This window comes from Rhipicephalus microplus, chromosome 3 (genome assembly GCF_043290135.1).
Source record: "Rhipicephalus microplus isolate Deutch F79 chromosome 3, USDA_Rmic, whole genome shotgun sequence".
NCBI lineage: Eukaryota > Metazoa > Arthropoda > Arachnida > Ixodida > Ixodidae > Rhipicephalus > Rhipicephalus microplus.
The window spans coordinates 64,693,770-64,707,687 of NC_134702.1; the positions used below are offsets into that span (position 1 = coordinate 64,693,770).

General features: G+C 43.1%; 1 protein-coding gene across 8 annotated transcripts in view; it reads right to left on the reverse strand.

Moving 5' to 3' along the window:
- LOC119161260 (uncharacterized) overlaps positions 1-13,918 on the reverse strand; it is a 63,960-nt gene that overhangs the window by 26,956 nt on the left and 23,086 nt on the right. For 7 of the 8 annotated variants that reach the window (XR_012894271.1, XR_012894270.1, XR_012894268.1 and 4 more), the window contains exons 9-14: positions 9,807-9,873; positions 5,974-6,088; positions 5,625-5,915; positions 5,396-5,530; positions 5,195-5,317; positions 5,040-5,128 (exon numbers count right to left, since the gene is read on the reverse strand). Coding sequence is in view for 3 of the 8 variants with exons in the window: in XM_075889668.1 (XP_075745783.1) it covers positions 5,040-5,128; positions 5,195-5,317; positions 5,396-5,530; positions 5,625-5,915; positions 5,974-6,088; positions 9,807-9,873 (820 nt within the window). In the remaining 5 variants the exon portion in view is untranslated. The remainder of the gene's footprint in view (positions 1-5,039; positions 5,129-5,194; positions 5,318-5,395; positions 5,531-5,624; positions 5,916-5,973; positions 6,089-9,806; positions 9,874-13,918) is intronic. The other variant, XM_075889667.1, reaches the window with a different exon arrangement.

Here is a 13,918-nt window from a genome sequence, read left to right on the forward strand (position 1 = left end):
ATAAAAGAAAATATGTGTCATCCCACATCCTATGCAGTAAAAATTTATTTTTTGGATGCACTTTCAAGCCTTAGACCGGAGCACATGACACAGAGTGCTCAAACATGGGCAGCACCTCCTCTATTTTTTTCAGTGCCGGGGCGAAGGAGCGAAGTACAATGGGAACAAGCCGTCGGCTTTAGTGCGGCGTTCAGCCATAATGCGCTGCTACCGGAGTAGAGTTGCTGCCGTGTTGCCGTTCGCTGAAACGCAGGTGGGATCTGCATTCGCAGCTCTTATATGGTCGAGTTTTCGGTTGTATTCGCACTGATTGAAGTATAAACAAAACTTTTGTAAACAGAAACAGTGAAGCACTCATCGCACTTCACAACAAGTCCTTTTTGAAGGCAGGTTCTGTTCATGGCTATTGCTGTCGAGGCGCGCGTTCGCGCGTCGTCTGCTCCGCCGATATGACAGCGTGGTCAAGTGATGCTCGTAAAATTGTTCTTTCATCATTATGCTCGCTAGTCTGATAGTGTGTTTTTAAGTGTTTATGAGTCAATTTTCTAAAGACCTGTTTGCCAGTAGCTAATACCGAAAGCTTGGGTGCTTAAGAGCACAGGTGTACGCTGACATCTATTGGCCTAGTAGACTACATGCAAGCGTGGAGTGCATGCCTTAAATAGCACGAAATAAAACATAACACTGCTTCCATGTAGGTACATGATCTCAAGTTCCCTGGGCAAATCTTTTGTCATGTACATTTGTTGCCACCCAGAAGCAAAAAGTGGTGCGTCGAAAAACCAGGTACTTCAAGTGATTGTATCGTTTCATAGACTAAAGCAGCTTTATTGTGATGACATGAAAAACAAACAAAAACAGCTAGTTCTTCTGCGCACTTCTTGTAAAACTGCCTGATATATGTGAACAAACGCAGTTGAGTTCGTCACGCTGTTGACCTTGAGCAAATGTTAGACGCATGAAAAAATGCAGCCTGCCATCAGCGCTGGCACTTAATAACGTGAGGCTTTGCGAACATGCACAGAGATATCAATGCCAAATTAAAGATAAGGGGAAAGCCTTACATGACTCATCAAACGTGGAAATATATCGTGTGTGTCAGCAACGTTCACATGAGTGATGCGAAAAATCATCATGACGCGCTGTCGTCAACGTATGACTTCACAGTTCGCAAAAATTTGTGTCTTCATCAAGGTGTCCCAATTACATCACGAAGTTACGTTATATGATGACACATGATGACATCATCACTCAGCATGATCATTTTGCACTGCCATCGTCATAAGTGGGTCGATAATAGAATCAATGCAACACCACATAAGGTAAGAAAAAATGCTTTCGGAGGGGGCAGGGAGTAACAATACAATGACTAAAGAAAAAATAAGTAGAACATTTCTTTGGCCTTCAATTCATTTGAGGTAAATGCATAGGGCACCCTGTGAGCTTTTGTTTTCAAGAGCAATGCACGGCAAGTCATGGTTTACATTGATTGCACCATTTGAACGGTAAAAATAAAATTATTGTGGAAGCAAACCCCGCTTGCTATTCAAGCGCATGCGAATCTCACAGTTTCGCCTACTTAGAGCTGCCGTTTTTTTTTATATCTGTGAAGTCCTCATGCTGGAAATGGGAGCTACATACTTTTGTATAGTTCGAAGTTGTATTAGGCAACTGTCGTGAGTAGGAGCCCCTCGAAGACAAAGACGACAAGGAAGTTCGAAGAAGATAGGAAAAGGCTCGAGCACGCGCACTGTACAACGAGGCCCGAGGCGAGTGACCCCAGCGGCGATCGGCGCCCGAGCAGCGACGAGCTGGGATTGTTGACCTGGGCTTGGGATAAGGTCGCATCGCCAGCTAGCGTACTGGCGACGGGAGCATCAGGAGAGCCCGGGATTCCGTGACAATTGGTTAGCCTGCCAGGATCCAATTCGGCCCAGTCACTGATTATAGGTTGTTGCGGTGACGGATTGGGACAAAGTATTAACGGTTGTTCAAGAGCAAAAGCTAAGTAAGGAAGAAGGTTTAAAGTTAATTGAAGAAAACGCACTCGGGAAAAGCGGAAGTTAATGAGGAAGGACCACCAGGCCAAACTTGAGGCAAAACGCGCAGAAGTGCAAGAAATATATGCGAGAGAAAGGTAGGCGCTAGAGCGGCAACTGCGATTGGCACAAGCCACAGGTAGACCGAAAGATTAAACGCACACAGAGAAGTCATCAGCAGAAATTAGTGTGTGCGGTGTTCCCTGTTATGCTTCGGTTGAGCGTAAGGTTAGCGAGCAGGAGTTTAATGCCAGCGAGACAGGTCATGTGAGCGATGAGTTGCAGAGAAAGGGATTAGATGTTGCATAGAGTAGCAGTAAGGCAATGGTTAGAGTAGAAGACGTGGATACTGTAGAACAGTGCACGGAGGAAGCGAACGCAACCAAGCTAGGTAGCTAAGAGACAGTGAGCAGATGTTCGAGATTGGGCAGGCATATTGAAAGAAAAAGCACGACGCATTCATGAAAGATAATAATGCTGGCGGGTTCGAGAAAGAATGAGATGCTTTTTACGTGCATTGTAAAACGCATAAAAGTAAGAGAAAATGAGACAGCTGTAGACGCAGAGAGAACCTGTCAGGGTCACCAGGACGCAAGTAGAGTGGTGCAAAAGTTGCAGACGCATGAGACGAAAGAAAACCACTCGGAAAGCGCTAAGACTATGCCTCGATCATCAGGCAGGAAAACTAGTGAGGAAAAGAGCCGACGCAGCGAGAGTCAGGACGCTACGTACCACAGCGGATTCAAGGAGACATCGGAGTAAAATGAACAGAGGCATTAGCTCTGTCGAGCATCTTGAACCATGGGGCGCAAGTAGACATAGGAAGACACTAAAAAAGACGCGGAATGTGAAAAAGTACAGATTGAAGTGTGTTGTCTCAAACTCGTGATTGCTTTCATGGAAAACAGATGTTCTTCTGGAAGGTGTTTGAAGTAGGTCGATAGATGACTTTATTTGAAGCTGAATTTTGTACACAATGAGTTAGTCAACATTGTGAACAGTGAGTATTACACTCTTGTGGTAGCTAAATTTTCGAGTGTAGCCAATAGTGTTACGGACGATAGAATAATGGACTTGCCAAACAGTATAGTCTTAGATGACGTGCTTGCAAAAGTGCTTTTTGGTGACCACTGTGAAGTGAAAGTTACTTTTAACACTTGGCAAGCGAAGGCATCTACAAAATCAAGAAAGAGAAGCAAGCAGTTTTTTGAGAAAAAAAACTCTTGAAAAAGGGGGCAAATGTCATAAAAAGAAGCCCTTCAAAGACAAAGATGATGAGGAAGTTCAGAGAAGATTGTAAAAGGTGCGAGCAGGCTCACCGTACAGCGAGGCCCGAGGTGCTAACCCCAGCAGCGATCGGCGCGCGAGCAGCGACGAGCTGAGATTGTCGACATGGGCTTGGCAGAAGGTCGCATCGCCACCAAACGCAGTGGCAACGGGAGCGGCAGAACAGTGACTCGGCAACCTGTGACGCGGCCGTCCCGAGAAGACGGAGACCTCGACACATTTCGAAGGAGGCTGTTCGGGATGCAGTAGCTGCTTACAGCAAGCACCGACAGTTCTGGCACAAGCCCCCTTTGAGGCCAACCGACAAAGACAGTCCCCAAATGGCCACGTCAGCATACAGCAATAGGTATCGCCTGCGGCCACTAGGCCTAACCTAGGACGCCTCCGCCACATCAACACCAACATCAGGTGACGACGACGACGGGCGACCAGGTCGGCAACAGCAGCAGCGAAAACGTTCGTAGAGAACTTCGAGATCCTCCACAGATACCGGAAACAACCAATCAGAACATTGACGTCAAGATGATCAGCGTTACCATTCCCGGACATTGACGAGCTGCGAATCAGCTTGGTAACTATGAGGCTAAAGATGCCTGATGTTGACTAGGACGATTCAGCGTGTAGCGTGGTGGGAATGTAAGCTTAGTGAGGCTTAGTTTGCATTTTTAAGACAGTTTAGTCTGTATGGGAGTTTGTGGGTTAATATTAATTTAGTTTGAAGTTATTACTAGTTGTTTTGCACATTTTTTGTATATATTTCTTTCAGTGAGTGTTTATTAAATGGGTGTTGTTAACGGAGTGATGTCTCAGTTTATCGCCCGCAGTAGCAGCCTGTAATTTGCGACAGAGACAATTGTCCCGCCTGATCGCAGAGAGCCACCTCTCCCGTACAGTAGAGGCAGCTGGTATTTCATGGAACGAAAGCCCATCAGTGTTGTTTTTTTCCCCTCGATTGGCACAGCGGTACGCAACAACACGACATGCCGGGGCACTTGAAGCACGTGGTTGAGCAAGGTTGAAATATAAAATAAATCAAGCATACCATCAAAATTTAGAGCATTATCGCATTATTCCCACCGCCATCACGACCAGATGGACTGCATTCGGGATAAGTACCAGTTAAAATCTGCGAGAAGCGCGAATGCACTTAAATTCCGATACAAACATGAATTCAGGAGATTAGCAATAGACGCGGCCATTTAGCGCCAGCATACCATAGCCTACTCGCACAGCGCCGCCTTGTGATAACGGGAAGGCGCGGCGGAGCGCGCGCTCGATGGCCGGAGGACAGCGTTCGCCCGGGCACTAAATAATATTGAGGAGGCGCTGGCATGGGTCACCAGTCTGTCACACCGCACGTAGCATAAAAAAGTTTGCAGTGAATGCACTGTTGGTTACCGGTAGATCCTGCCATCTAACACCAGAAAAGTATTCTTCTGGCCATTTTCAACTTCTAGCAACCAGAATCGTACCTCTGCGATCGAAGTGTGGTCAAGTTACCGCATCCACATGCAGAGGCATACTCATAACATCGCACCCACACAGGAGAAGCACAAGCCGTGAACCACCAATGACCCACAACGCAGTGAAGTCGTTAAGAAAGTTATCACCAGTTTTCGTAAATAACACACCATATATATCACCACAAAAACAAAACAGCTTTAAAATATGCACAACCCATGCATAATTACAGCAAAAGTTTGCCACACTTACCACAGCATGAACAGGGTGGAGTGGCTTTCGTTTGGGACATCCAGATTCATCAAACAGTTTAGCTATCTCAGCAGCTGATATGGTAAGTTCTAGAAATTAATGAATATAAGTGAAAGAATGACTTATTTCAATGACACTGCAAGATGACAACTTACCCTTGAGACCAGGACTACCACCTGCATTGGAGAGAGTGCAATTTTCACTAGATGCTGAGCTCTTGAGTGACTCAGAAACAAGAAGCCGCCTTTTAGGCCAGTCAGAAGGATCACCAAGAGATGCTACAATAACAAGATATAATGTATATGTGCACAAAATAGTAAAGAGAGAATAAACATAGGTGAACGAAAGATTCTAACCATATGTCATGTCGTCAGGTGAACCCAAACAAGACTCTTCAGCAGAATCAGTCGCCCGATCAGATTCCACACTCTTCAATACCTCAAGATATTTTTCAAGCTCTTCTACATCCTCGCAGAAGCTTTCGTCACTAGCTGAAAAAAAAATGTTTGCAGTGAGATTGGTAGTAGCACAGACCAAAGAATCAGTTGGGGAGAAGGAGAGTGAATATATGAATCTGAGCTTTACCAATAAAGTCCCCGAACGAAGCAAGGCTAAGTGAATCGTCGTCTTGCAGAGAATCAAGAATTCTGTCAGCGCAAACAAGTGGTATTTCTTGCATCAGCTCAGATGTAGCACTTTCAACTGCAGGTGGCAAGGATGCACTCTCCTGCCCAGAATGGAGGCATGTCTCTGTGAAAGGAGGCGATTTCCGCCAGGGGAAAACAATGTTGATGTTGGCGATGTTTGTAGCTGCCCTTATTATAAAGTGCAAGTGGCCACTTGGTTCCTGATGGCACTGGTCGCCCACTGAAGGAGCTGCAAATTTAATACGAGTTAATCTTAACAATCAAACAGAAAAAAAAGGCAAACTCACACTTACATGGATTTTCCATCAGTAGATTATGCTGCCAATCTGTGCTAGAGGACGTTGATGGTTTTGCTTTCATGTCAACATCATCCCAGTATGACAGTCGGAGAATCACCCAGGACTAGTCAATAAAAATGAAAAAAAAAAAAAGATGTGTGCTGAGCAGCAGGCTTCATGTTTGGACATAGTCACTTTAAAGCAAATGTGATCGCTACTCAGAAATACTCGTTCGAGGCATATAACCAGGGATGGTGGGAGCTAGGTTTCCTTCCCCAAAATTCAGATTGAGGAGGCTGTTTTACAAAGAATAATAAAAATAGGTCATTTTTAAAATTTTTGACAGGTGCTGCCCCCCTCCCCCCTTTTCACCTTCGAAAAAATCGAACAAATTTCTGGCTACGGGCCTAACCCATTCCATATGCCAAATGACATGTACCAACGTGATAAAAAGAAATGCAAACAGTACCTATGCACTCTGCTGTTTGCATTTATTTTCAAAGGTTGTAATCTGGCAGGTAACAAAAAGACTGTCATCCATGATACAACCAAGAACAACTCAGGCGTCTTTTTAATGCTACCTAGATAAAAGCGCAATGAAAAGCAGTGTGTAGAGTGGAGCACTAATCCACTGTGCTGTCCACCATAACCCTTGTACAAGCATACCAGAAGTCAGGCCCGTAGCCAGGATTTTTCTTCAGGTGGGGGGGGGGGGAGGGGGCACTTGCCAAAGATCTTGGAAAATGAAAAAAAAGAAACACCTATTTTCATTACTTATTTTCGGTAAAACACCCCTTCGTCATAATTTCAAGAAGGGGGGGGGGGGGCTAAGGCTCTTGATTTGGCTATGGGCCTGTAGTAAACCACTGCATAGTGGGCAGCTACTTGTGCTCCAAATGCATCCACTACATGAGGCTAACAGTAAGAAAATTTTATACCATACGAAATGCCTAGTTCCAAATAGTATAGATATAAAAGTACATTCATGCAAAATTTTTGTTTGAAATATGAGTGGTAGAATCACGAAAAGCATAGCAATAGCTACTAGTATTACCGAAGCTAAAAATACAACAACAAGCACTTCCGGAAAATGACTCGTGAAGAGAGCATGACCTAAAACACTTGGCTCCCTAGTAAGACCTCACACACAAGGGGGCAGTAAAACATCTTGCAGGCAGCACTACTAGACTAACGTAATAGTGACAACCATCACATGCTTAAATCATTTGCTTAGATGCTCTTTAAAGCTTGCTAAAAAAAAGGTACGCCACAATGATCCTTGTGGCCTTGCCAAGGTTTATTTGGTGGTATATACTACTCACTCAATGAATTTAGTCAAGGAAAATTCTGTCCCACTTGGCTGTTAATGAGGTATGGCAAGAGAAATTGACTAAAGAACAGATGTTTGTATTTCATTCCTAATATATAATACACACTCTGGAGAGCGACACCAGAGTCCTTTAAGGCCATGAAATTTTGCCACCACACTATGGAGCAGCTTCACACGCTACCCAAGGCTGTCACAACGTGATGAAACTTTGCCAAAAAGAGCATTGTTCATGTGATGAAACCCTTGTTTGGCATGACATGAGCTGATGGTTGCGGTTATCCCTGTGCACCCACTATGTTATTTCTTGAATCAGGTGAAGTGTGTGAGTGGAACGACATTGCCGAATACGTTTTGTGCAATGACGAGCCGTTCCTTTACAAGAAGACAACCAAAAGGCATGTCTAGTTTCCTGAGTAACAAGGAGCAGTGTGGGATATGAATGTGGGCACTACTGCTGCTAGACCATCAAGATTCCGACTTTGAAGGAACGTGCATGCATATGTTCATGGAGCACATTGATGCCACCACAGACACTGTTGCTGCCTGCCATTCCAATTTCAATTATCTAAATCTTGCGCAGAAGCTGGCACAACAACTCTGTTTAATTTTCTTGGACATTATACGAAACCATTCTGCGTAAGCAGCCCAGAAAATCGAACAGCCGTGACCTGGGCAACAGCCCAGATGTTTGCATATTTTTATAAGTGACACTACTGGGGCATTGTTGCGTTTGCAAAGCATCTAAAGCACAAAAACATGATAAGTGAAACCTATTAAAACGTCAGGACTAACGTCCCATGCCAAGCAACCACGGTGGCCGCACTTTGCTCGGGGAATAAAAAGAGTACTTAAGATTTAATTACACATTCAATGATTAAAAATCTGAAATTTTCAATTCACTGTGCCTCAAAATAATATAATAATGGCGCTTTAAATCCAGAATTTTTGTGTCTTTTTAGCCAAAACCACTGTGAGCAGCACATTTTGAGCGGCTACTCCTTTCGCCGGAGGGCTCATTGCAGGTCTTACGACACACTCAGACACTCGTTTACACGTGTTGTGCATTTAAAGCGACCATCTTGCATGTTTAAAAAGCTCGATGACTGAAGCTATCCCATACACAGCCACAGCCACAGCAGTGTCCGCATCCCCTCTCAAGCACAGCTGTGCCTCCGATGGTGGCCGCTGGCTTTATATGAAATAGACGTCACAGTTTTGTTACCATAAGCAGTAGCAACAAAAGCACTCAAAGACATTAAAAAAATGGCTCAAAAAAACTGTGCCTCCTGACAGCCACGAGGATGCTGTTTTCCATGATCTATTCTCCATGTATGCGATTTTTATAACACATATGGCTGCATCGATGAACTATATTCAATTTGAGCCATTTTCATAAGCTGTGATTGCAAATATTCCAATTACTGGGGTTTTGAAGCACATGGAAGCATAATCGTCGGTCATCGTGAGCTGTCCTGCACATTTTGAAACATAAAAAAAGACATTGCTTGCGGTTGCTTTTAAAATTTTTTCCAAGATTTTTATTGACAACTATCTCATCGGTTACAGTAAAAATTTCTTAGGTTATACTGAAATATCTTATAATCAAAGCCTAAATGTTGAGAAAATGGGTTGAAAACAAAATAATCAGAAAGTTACTCTTACAGCACATGACAAGTGAGAGAAATATTTTTCTTTCTAGTGAAGAAAATGCACGAATGCACTTTTAGCTAGAAATTACACAAACTATCATGCAAAATTAGTATGCAATATTTTCCAGTATGGCTGTATTTGTCTTATAAAAAATTTAATTTTATCCCTTAGCATAATGTTTGGTTCTCAGCCACAAGAAAGGCTACATTTAAAAATTTAAAAGAGGTGTTGGCCAAAAGCATTCTTATTCAAAACAAGAAATGTGTCGAGCACTTTTTGTATTCTGTGTCCTCTTTTGCACTGACTGTCATAAGTATGCTCAAACTAGCCCAATGTGCTACATTACTTCAAAACACTAATTTCCAAGTAAGATCCTAAATCGCTTTAAAGATATAAAGCTCCTACTTTCTGCAGTCTACGATGCATCAACATAATGGCAATGAATGAAAAGCACCTGCCTACTAACTCGTGAAAAAAAAAAAAACAGATAGTACTGGTGCACAAGGTTTCAACTGTTACAGAATATTTCAATTTTTTGTTTTACTAAACGAGGCGACATTACTGTCAAGGACTCAGTAATTATCACATTTTTTTTTCGAGAACGCAAAAAAAAACCGCATGAGCCATACACCCATCAACCCAGTACTCTCAACCCAGTCATGTGCACTTAACTCCTCAAAATAGCGATACTGCCTTGCCCTCTCATTTCTCTTGTACTAAAGCATTAGTACTAAAGCATTAGTACCGACAATGCATCTATCCATCTAACTCAATATTGCAATATGGTTCAACATGACCACTCTGCCAACTCTCATTCTTCGTTCGTACTACTCTTTACGCTGTAAAAAATACACACACATACCTGCTCGCTTTCATTAACTTTCTTCAAAACCCATGCTGGCAAAGCCTGGACACTTGATAAAGAGACGCTAAAAAGACAATGCTAAGGCAAATGCAATGCACAGCAAATTGGGGAATGCTTGCTACATGAGTGAGAGTGAAGTGATACAAAGTGATCCAGGTAACTCTAGCCAGAGTTTCAACATATGCCGATGCATTCTATGACAGCGAGACCATATAAATGTTGGTGACTATTGCATAGAGTAACTCAAATTTTTATTTTTAGACAAAAATTTCCAAAGAGAAAGTTGTAGATTGGTTTGCAAAACGTCTGATGAGACAGTTTATAGATATCTACTGAAACTACTGTAAAAAAATTTCATCTTTTTGGCTGATTGCTCTAAAAACCTTGGTGTCGCATGCCCTAAAAACAATGTCAGTGCTTAGGGATGCAATGAATATATTTTTAACACTGCTACCTTAAAAAAGACATTGCAGCATATGGCAGCACACACCAGGTTAGACAAAGAACACACACACAGAGACAACAGAAGCGCTGAACTTAAACTGAATTTTATTACAGGAAAGAATACCTTAAGTAGACGATGCATGCATTGTTCACACATGATGTGTGCCCATTGCAATGGTAAAAACCAAGAGCACCTTATGTAGCAGCAACCAATTTGCTATATACAAGAGGAACAAAAGCTCGAGAGAAAAATGTCCCCGTGTCACGTGTTAATACTTAAAAACTTTCTTTTGAAGCTACAACAACCGATGGGCAACTAATGCATTTTTCCTTTCCATCGATAATTTTTACTGCCTCTATAATTTCCCAGGTTACTTTGCCTTTTACTTTGCTCGCCACCTTCGTGTTTTCCAACACGAATTCGCAGCCGCAGTCCCTGTAGTGTAAGGCAAGGTGGCGAGCATCTTTTTTAGAGAAGTAGTAATTATGCAGCATAAGCCTCGAGTTGAGGCATCAGCCCATTTGCGCAACATAGACCCAGTCACTCGTCAGTGGAATTAAGTAGACTGCACGCTCTGTGTAGTGGACGTAAGGGCGTCTGTGCTTAATCGAGCAGACTTCAGTCGATCTGAAAGAAAAAAAGTTTTTTAAAAGAAAGTTTTTACGTATAAATATAGACCACACTTACATTTCCCTCTCTACTTTTTGTTGCTCTTGTATAAGCGAATTAGTTGCTGCTACATGACAAGATGCTCTTACTTTTCATCGTTGCAGTAGGTACACGTGATGTGCGAACAATGCATGCGTTGTCTACTCAAGCTATTCTTTTCCATAATAAAAATAACTTGAAGTTCAGCGCTTGTGTCATCTCTTTGTGTGTGTGCTCTTTGTGTAACATGCTGTGCGCTGCCATAGGCAGTAATGTCTTACCAACTAACCCGCCAGTATTTTTTAAACCTTAAAAAAGCACTTTCGGTTTCGGTATCGAGGTATTGTGTTGGCACAGTGATGTGCCAACACAATGCTGTTGACGAATGCTTTCAAACCAAAGTAATATAGTTTTTTTTATACATACTGTTTGGCTTCAGTGTGTATAGAGCACTCACAGTACATATAATGGAAACGAGAAATGCCCTTTATGGGTGTGCCTCAAAATACGGTCAGTACTCTTTGAAGCAATGTTAAGCCTGGATATGACGAAATTTGACAGATTCTTGCAAAAACTCACTAAAAACAGGTTTTTTGTTCCATTCAGCTTCAATAAAAAATTTCAAACATGAAACACAAAAATTAAGAGGGAAGCAGAAGGCAGAGGTCACCCCAAACTTTTATTTAGCTATTCAAAAACTTCATTGCTATTACGATAGAAATTTATTAGCACTTTCAGCAGGTTTCTGCTGTCACTGTCATGTGCCGTATGAAGTACGAATTGTTAACATTTCTCTGTGCACCTCAAAATCTACCTGCGTGTAAAAGCATGCGAGGAACGGCAACAAGCACTCCAGAAGCATAGATCAAGCGAGCCGGCCTATCTTCATTGTTCAGAATGTGCATGCAATAACATAACCCCTCGTGTTGAGACCTGCCGTCAAATGCTCAAGAAGAGAGAAAACATCCCACCAGTTTTTAACGAGCATAAAAAGAAAATCACGGGAAGAAGGGAAGGAGAAGCAACAGTGAATTCTCATTCTAACAGTGCGGTTGCTATCTTGGCAAGCATCAACACACGACTCGTATACTTGTCCACGTGCTGCGCTCTCGACAAGCGACTTCAAAAAGAACATTTCTCCCTAGAGTGGTCGTGTTCCCTTACACCAGCATTTTAAGAGAGTCATGCAAGATCCGACCCAAAAGAGTTAGCTGCCAGCCTTACTTCATATAAAATCACGATTCCTTGGTTTTTGCTCAAATGCTTCTTCGTCAAAGATAGCAATAGTGAACGCTCATAAGACATCAATACAATAATTAGCTCCAGCGATGCACCATCATGTTTCCGGAGCTAATCATGAAGGCCATGGCCTAGCAAACGCATGGCGCAGCACAAGATTGCAAAGCACATGACGAGTCGATCTCCTAAGATCAATTGTTGTCACCATGGTCTCAGACAGTCTCCCCCAGCATCTAATCTGACATCTCCTCGATAGTGATGACACAGTTGGTTTCTTAAAGACAAATTGCAATGGGGGCCACTCCATGCACATGCACGGCGTCAAAAATGAAGAGCGAACGACATGAATGCTAGAGAAAAACTTGAAGGACGCTTCCTATAATTCAAAATGTGTTTGGCAAAAGCCTCTGGCCATTCAAATAAAGTTTTTGTGTGTTTTTGCATGATGCACCCAGCGGAATGGCCACAGGCTTTCACCGAACACACTTTGGAACATAAAATGGGAGCAGCTTGGGCTGGTTGGTAGGTCATGATAACTTTTTCACAGTTATAGTCTGAACAAAGACAAAAGGATCACGAAAACGAGCGTAATTTTGAACACACTTTGTCGTGGAATCCTCACCGGGCAACTTGGGAGCCATCTTATCAAGTCTATCGCTGCAACAAGTCGTCTGATGAAGGAGTGTTGCTGCGCACGCCACTGTGCCATCCCGTGACTGCTGAGAGAGTATAAGGGGGAGAGGCCACAGCTGTGGCAGTGCAACTGTTACTATGCGACCCATGTGCGCCGCTGTGCCGTCATGCAATTGCTGAGAGAGTCTGAGGGGGAGAGGCCACAGACGGCACGATTTCAGGGCATGGACGGGCACACTGTCGAACACCACAAGTATGAGCTATTAAAGACTTTCGCCTTAATATGATTTGGCAACATGCAACATATTTTCAGTGCAAAAGGCAAAGGTGAAAGAACTCAGAAGAGCGAAGAAGAAACAGCACAAAGGGCAAGCGCTAATTAGTGCTTGCCCCATGCACTGTGTTTCTTCTTCACTCCTCCGAGTTCCTCCACTTTCTGCTTTGCCACTAAAAATGTGTCGCATGTGATACACCCCCAAGTCGCCCAACAGGAAACTTTATTGAAGTACTATTCAAAAAAGTGCTCTCCATATCATAGGCAGATTTAACTGTATTGCTGTTTCCCCCTACTTACTACAGATGCTGTCGCGGACAGCTTTCTTGGTGGTATTTCCAGTTCAGGGAAGAACACTACATCTGGCACACGGCCCCCGGGTCAGTGGCCTAGGAACACCGGATGCGCGCTTTTCTCAACGACTTCTGTTCTATTCTCCGAAGTGGACGATAAGAGTGGCGACACGTGCACCACATTCACTGGTTGTTTCTGTGTGTGCATGTATCTATGTCTGGTGCAGGGTGAAGAACCGAGTACACCCCGAAGGACGGTTAGTCGCCAGTGAAGCTCTTGAGCTACTTGGACCTTTGCTCTTTTTCTCTGCCAATAAATCAGTTCGTTTTGTTTTTAATCAACCGGCCTTGTTTCACCTTTCAGTGTCTCGGGACTTGAGCCATGGAGTCATAAGGATACTACACATGCCCATGAAATACAAAAATATACCCATAATCGGGCAGCGCACAGCAGGAAATGCACAAGAGAAGGAAACAGGACAAGCACTGGTTTAACAACTGAAAATTTATTTGAAGCAAAGCATATATATATATATATATATATATATATATATATATATGTAAACAGAAAATCATG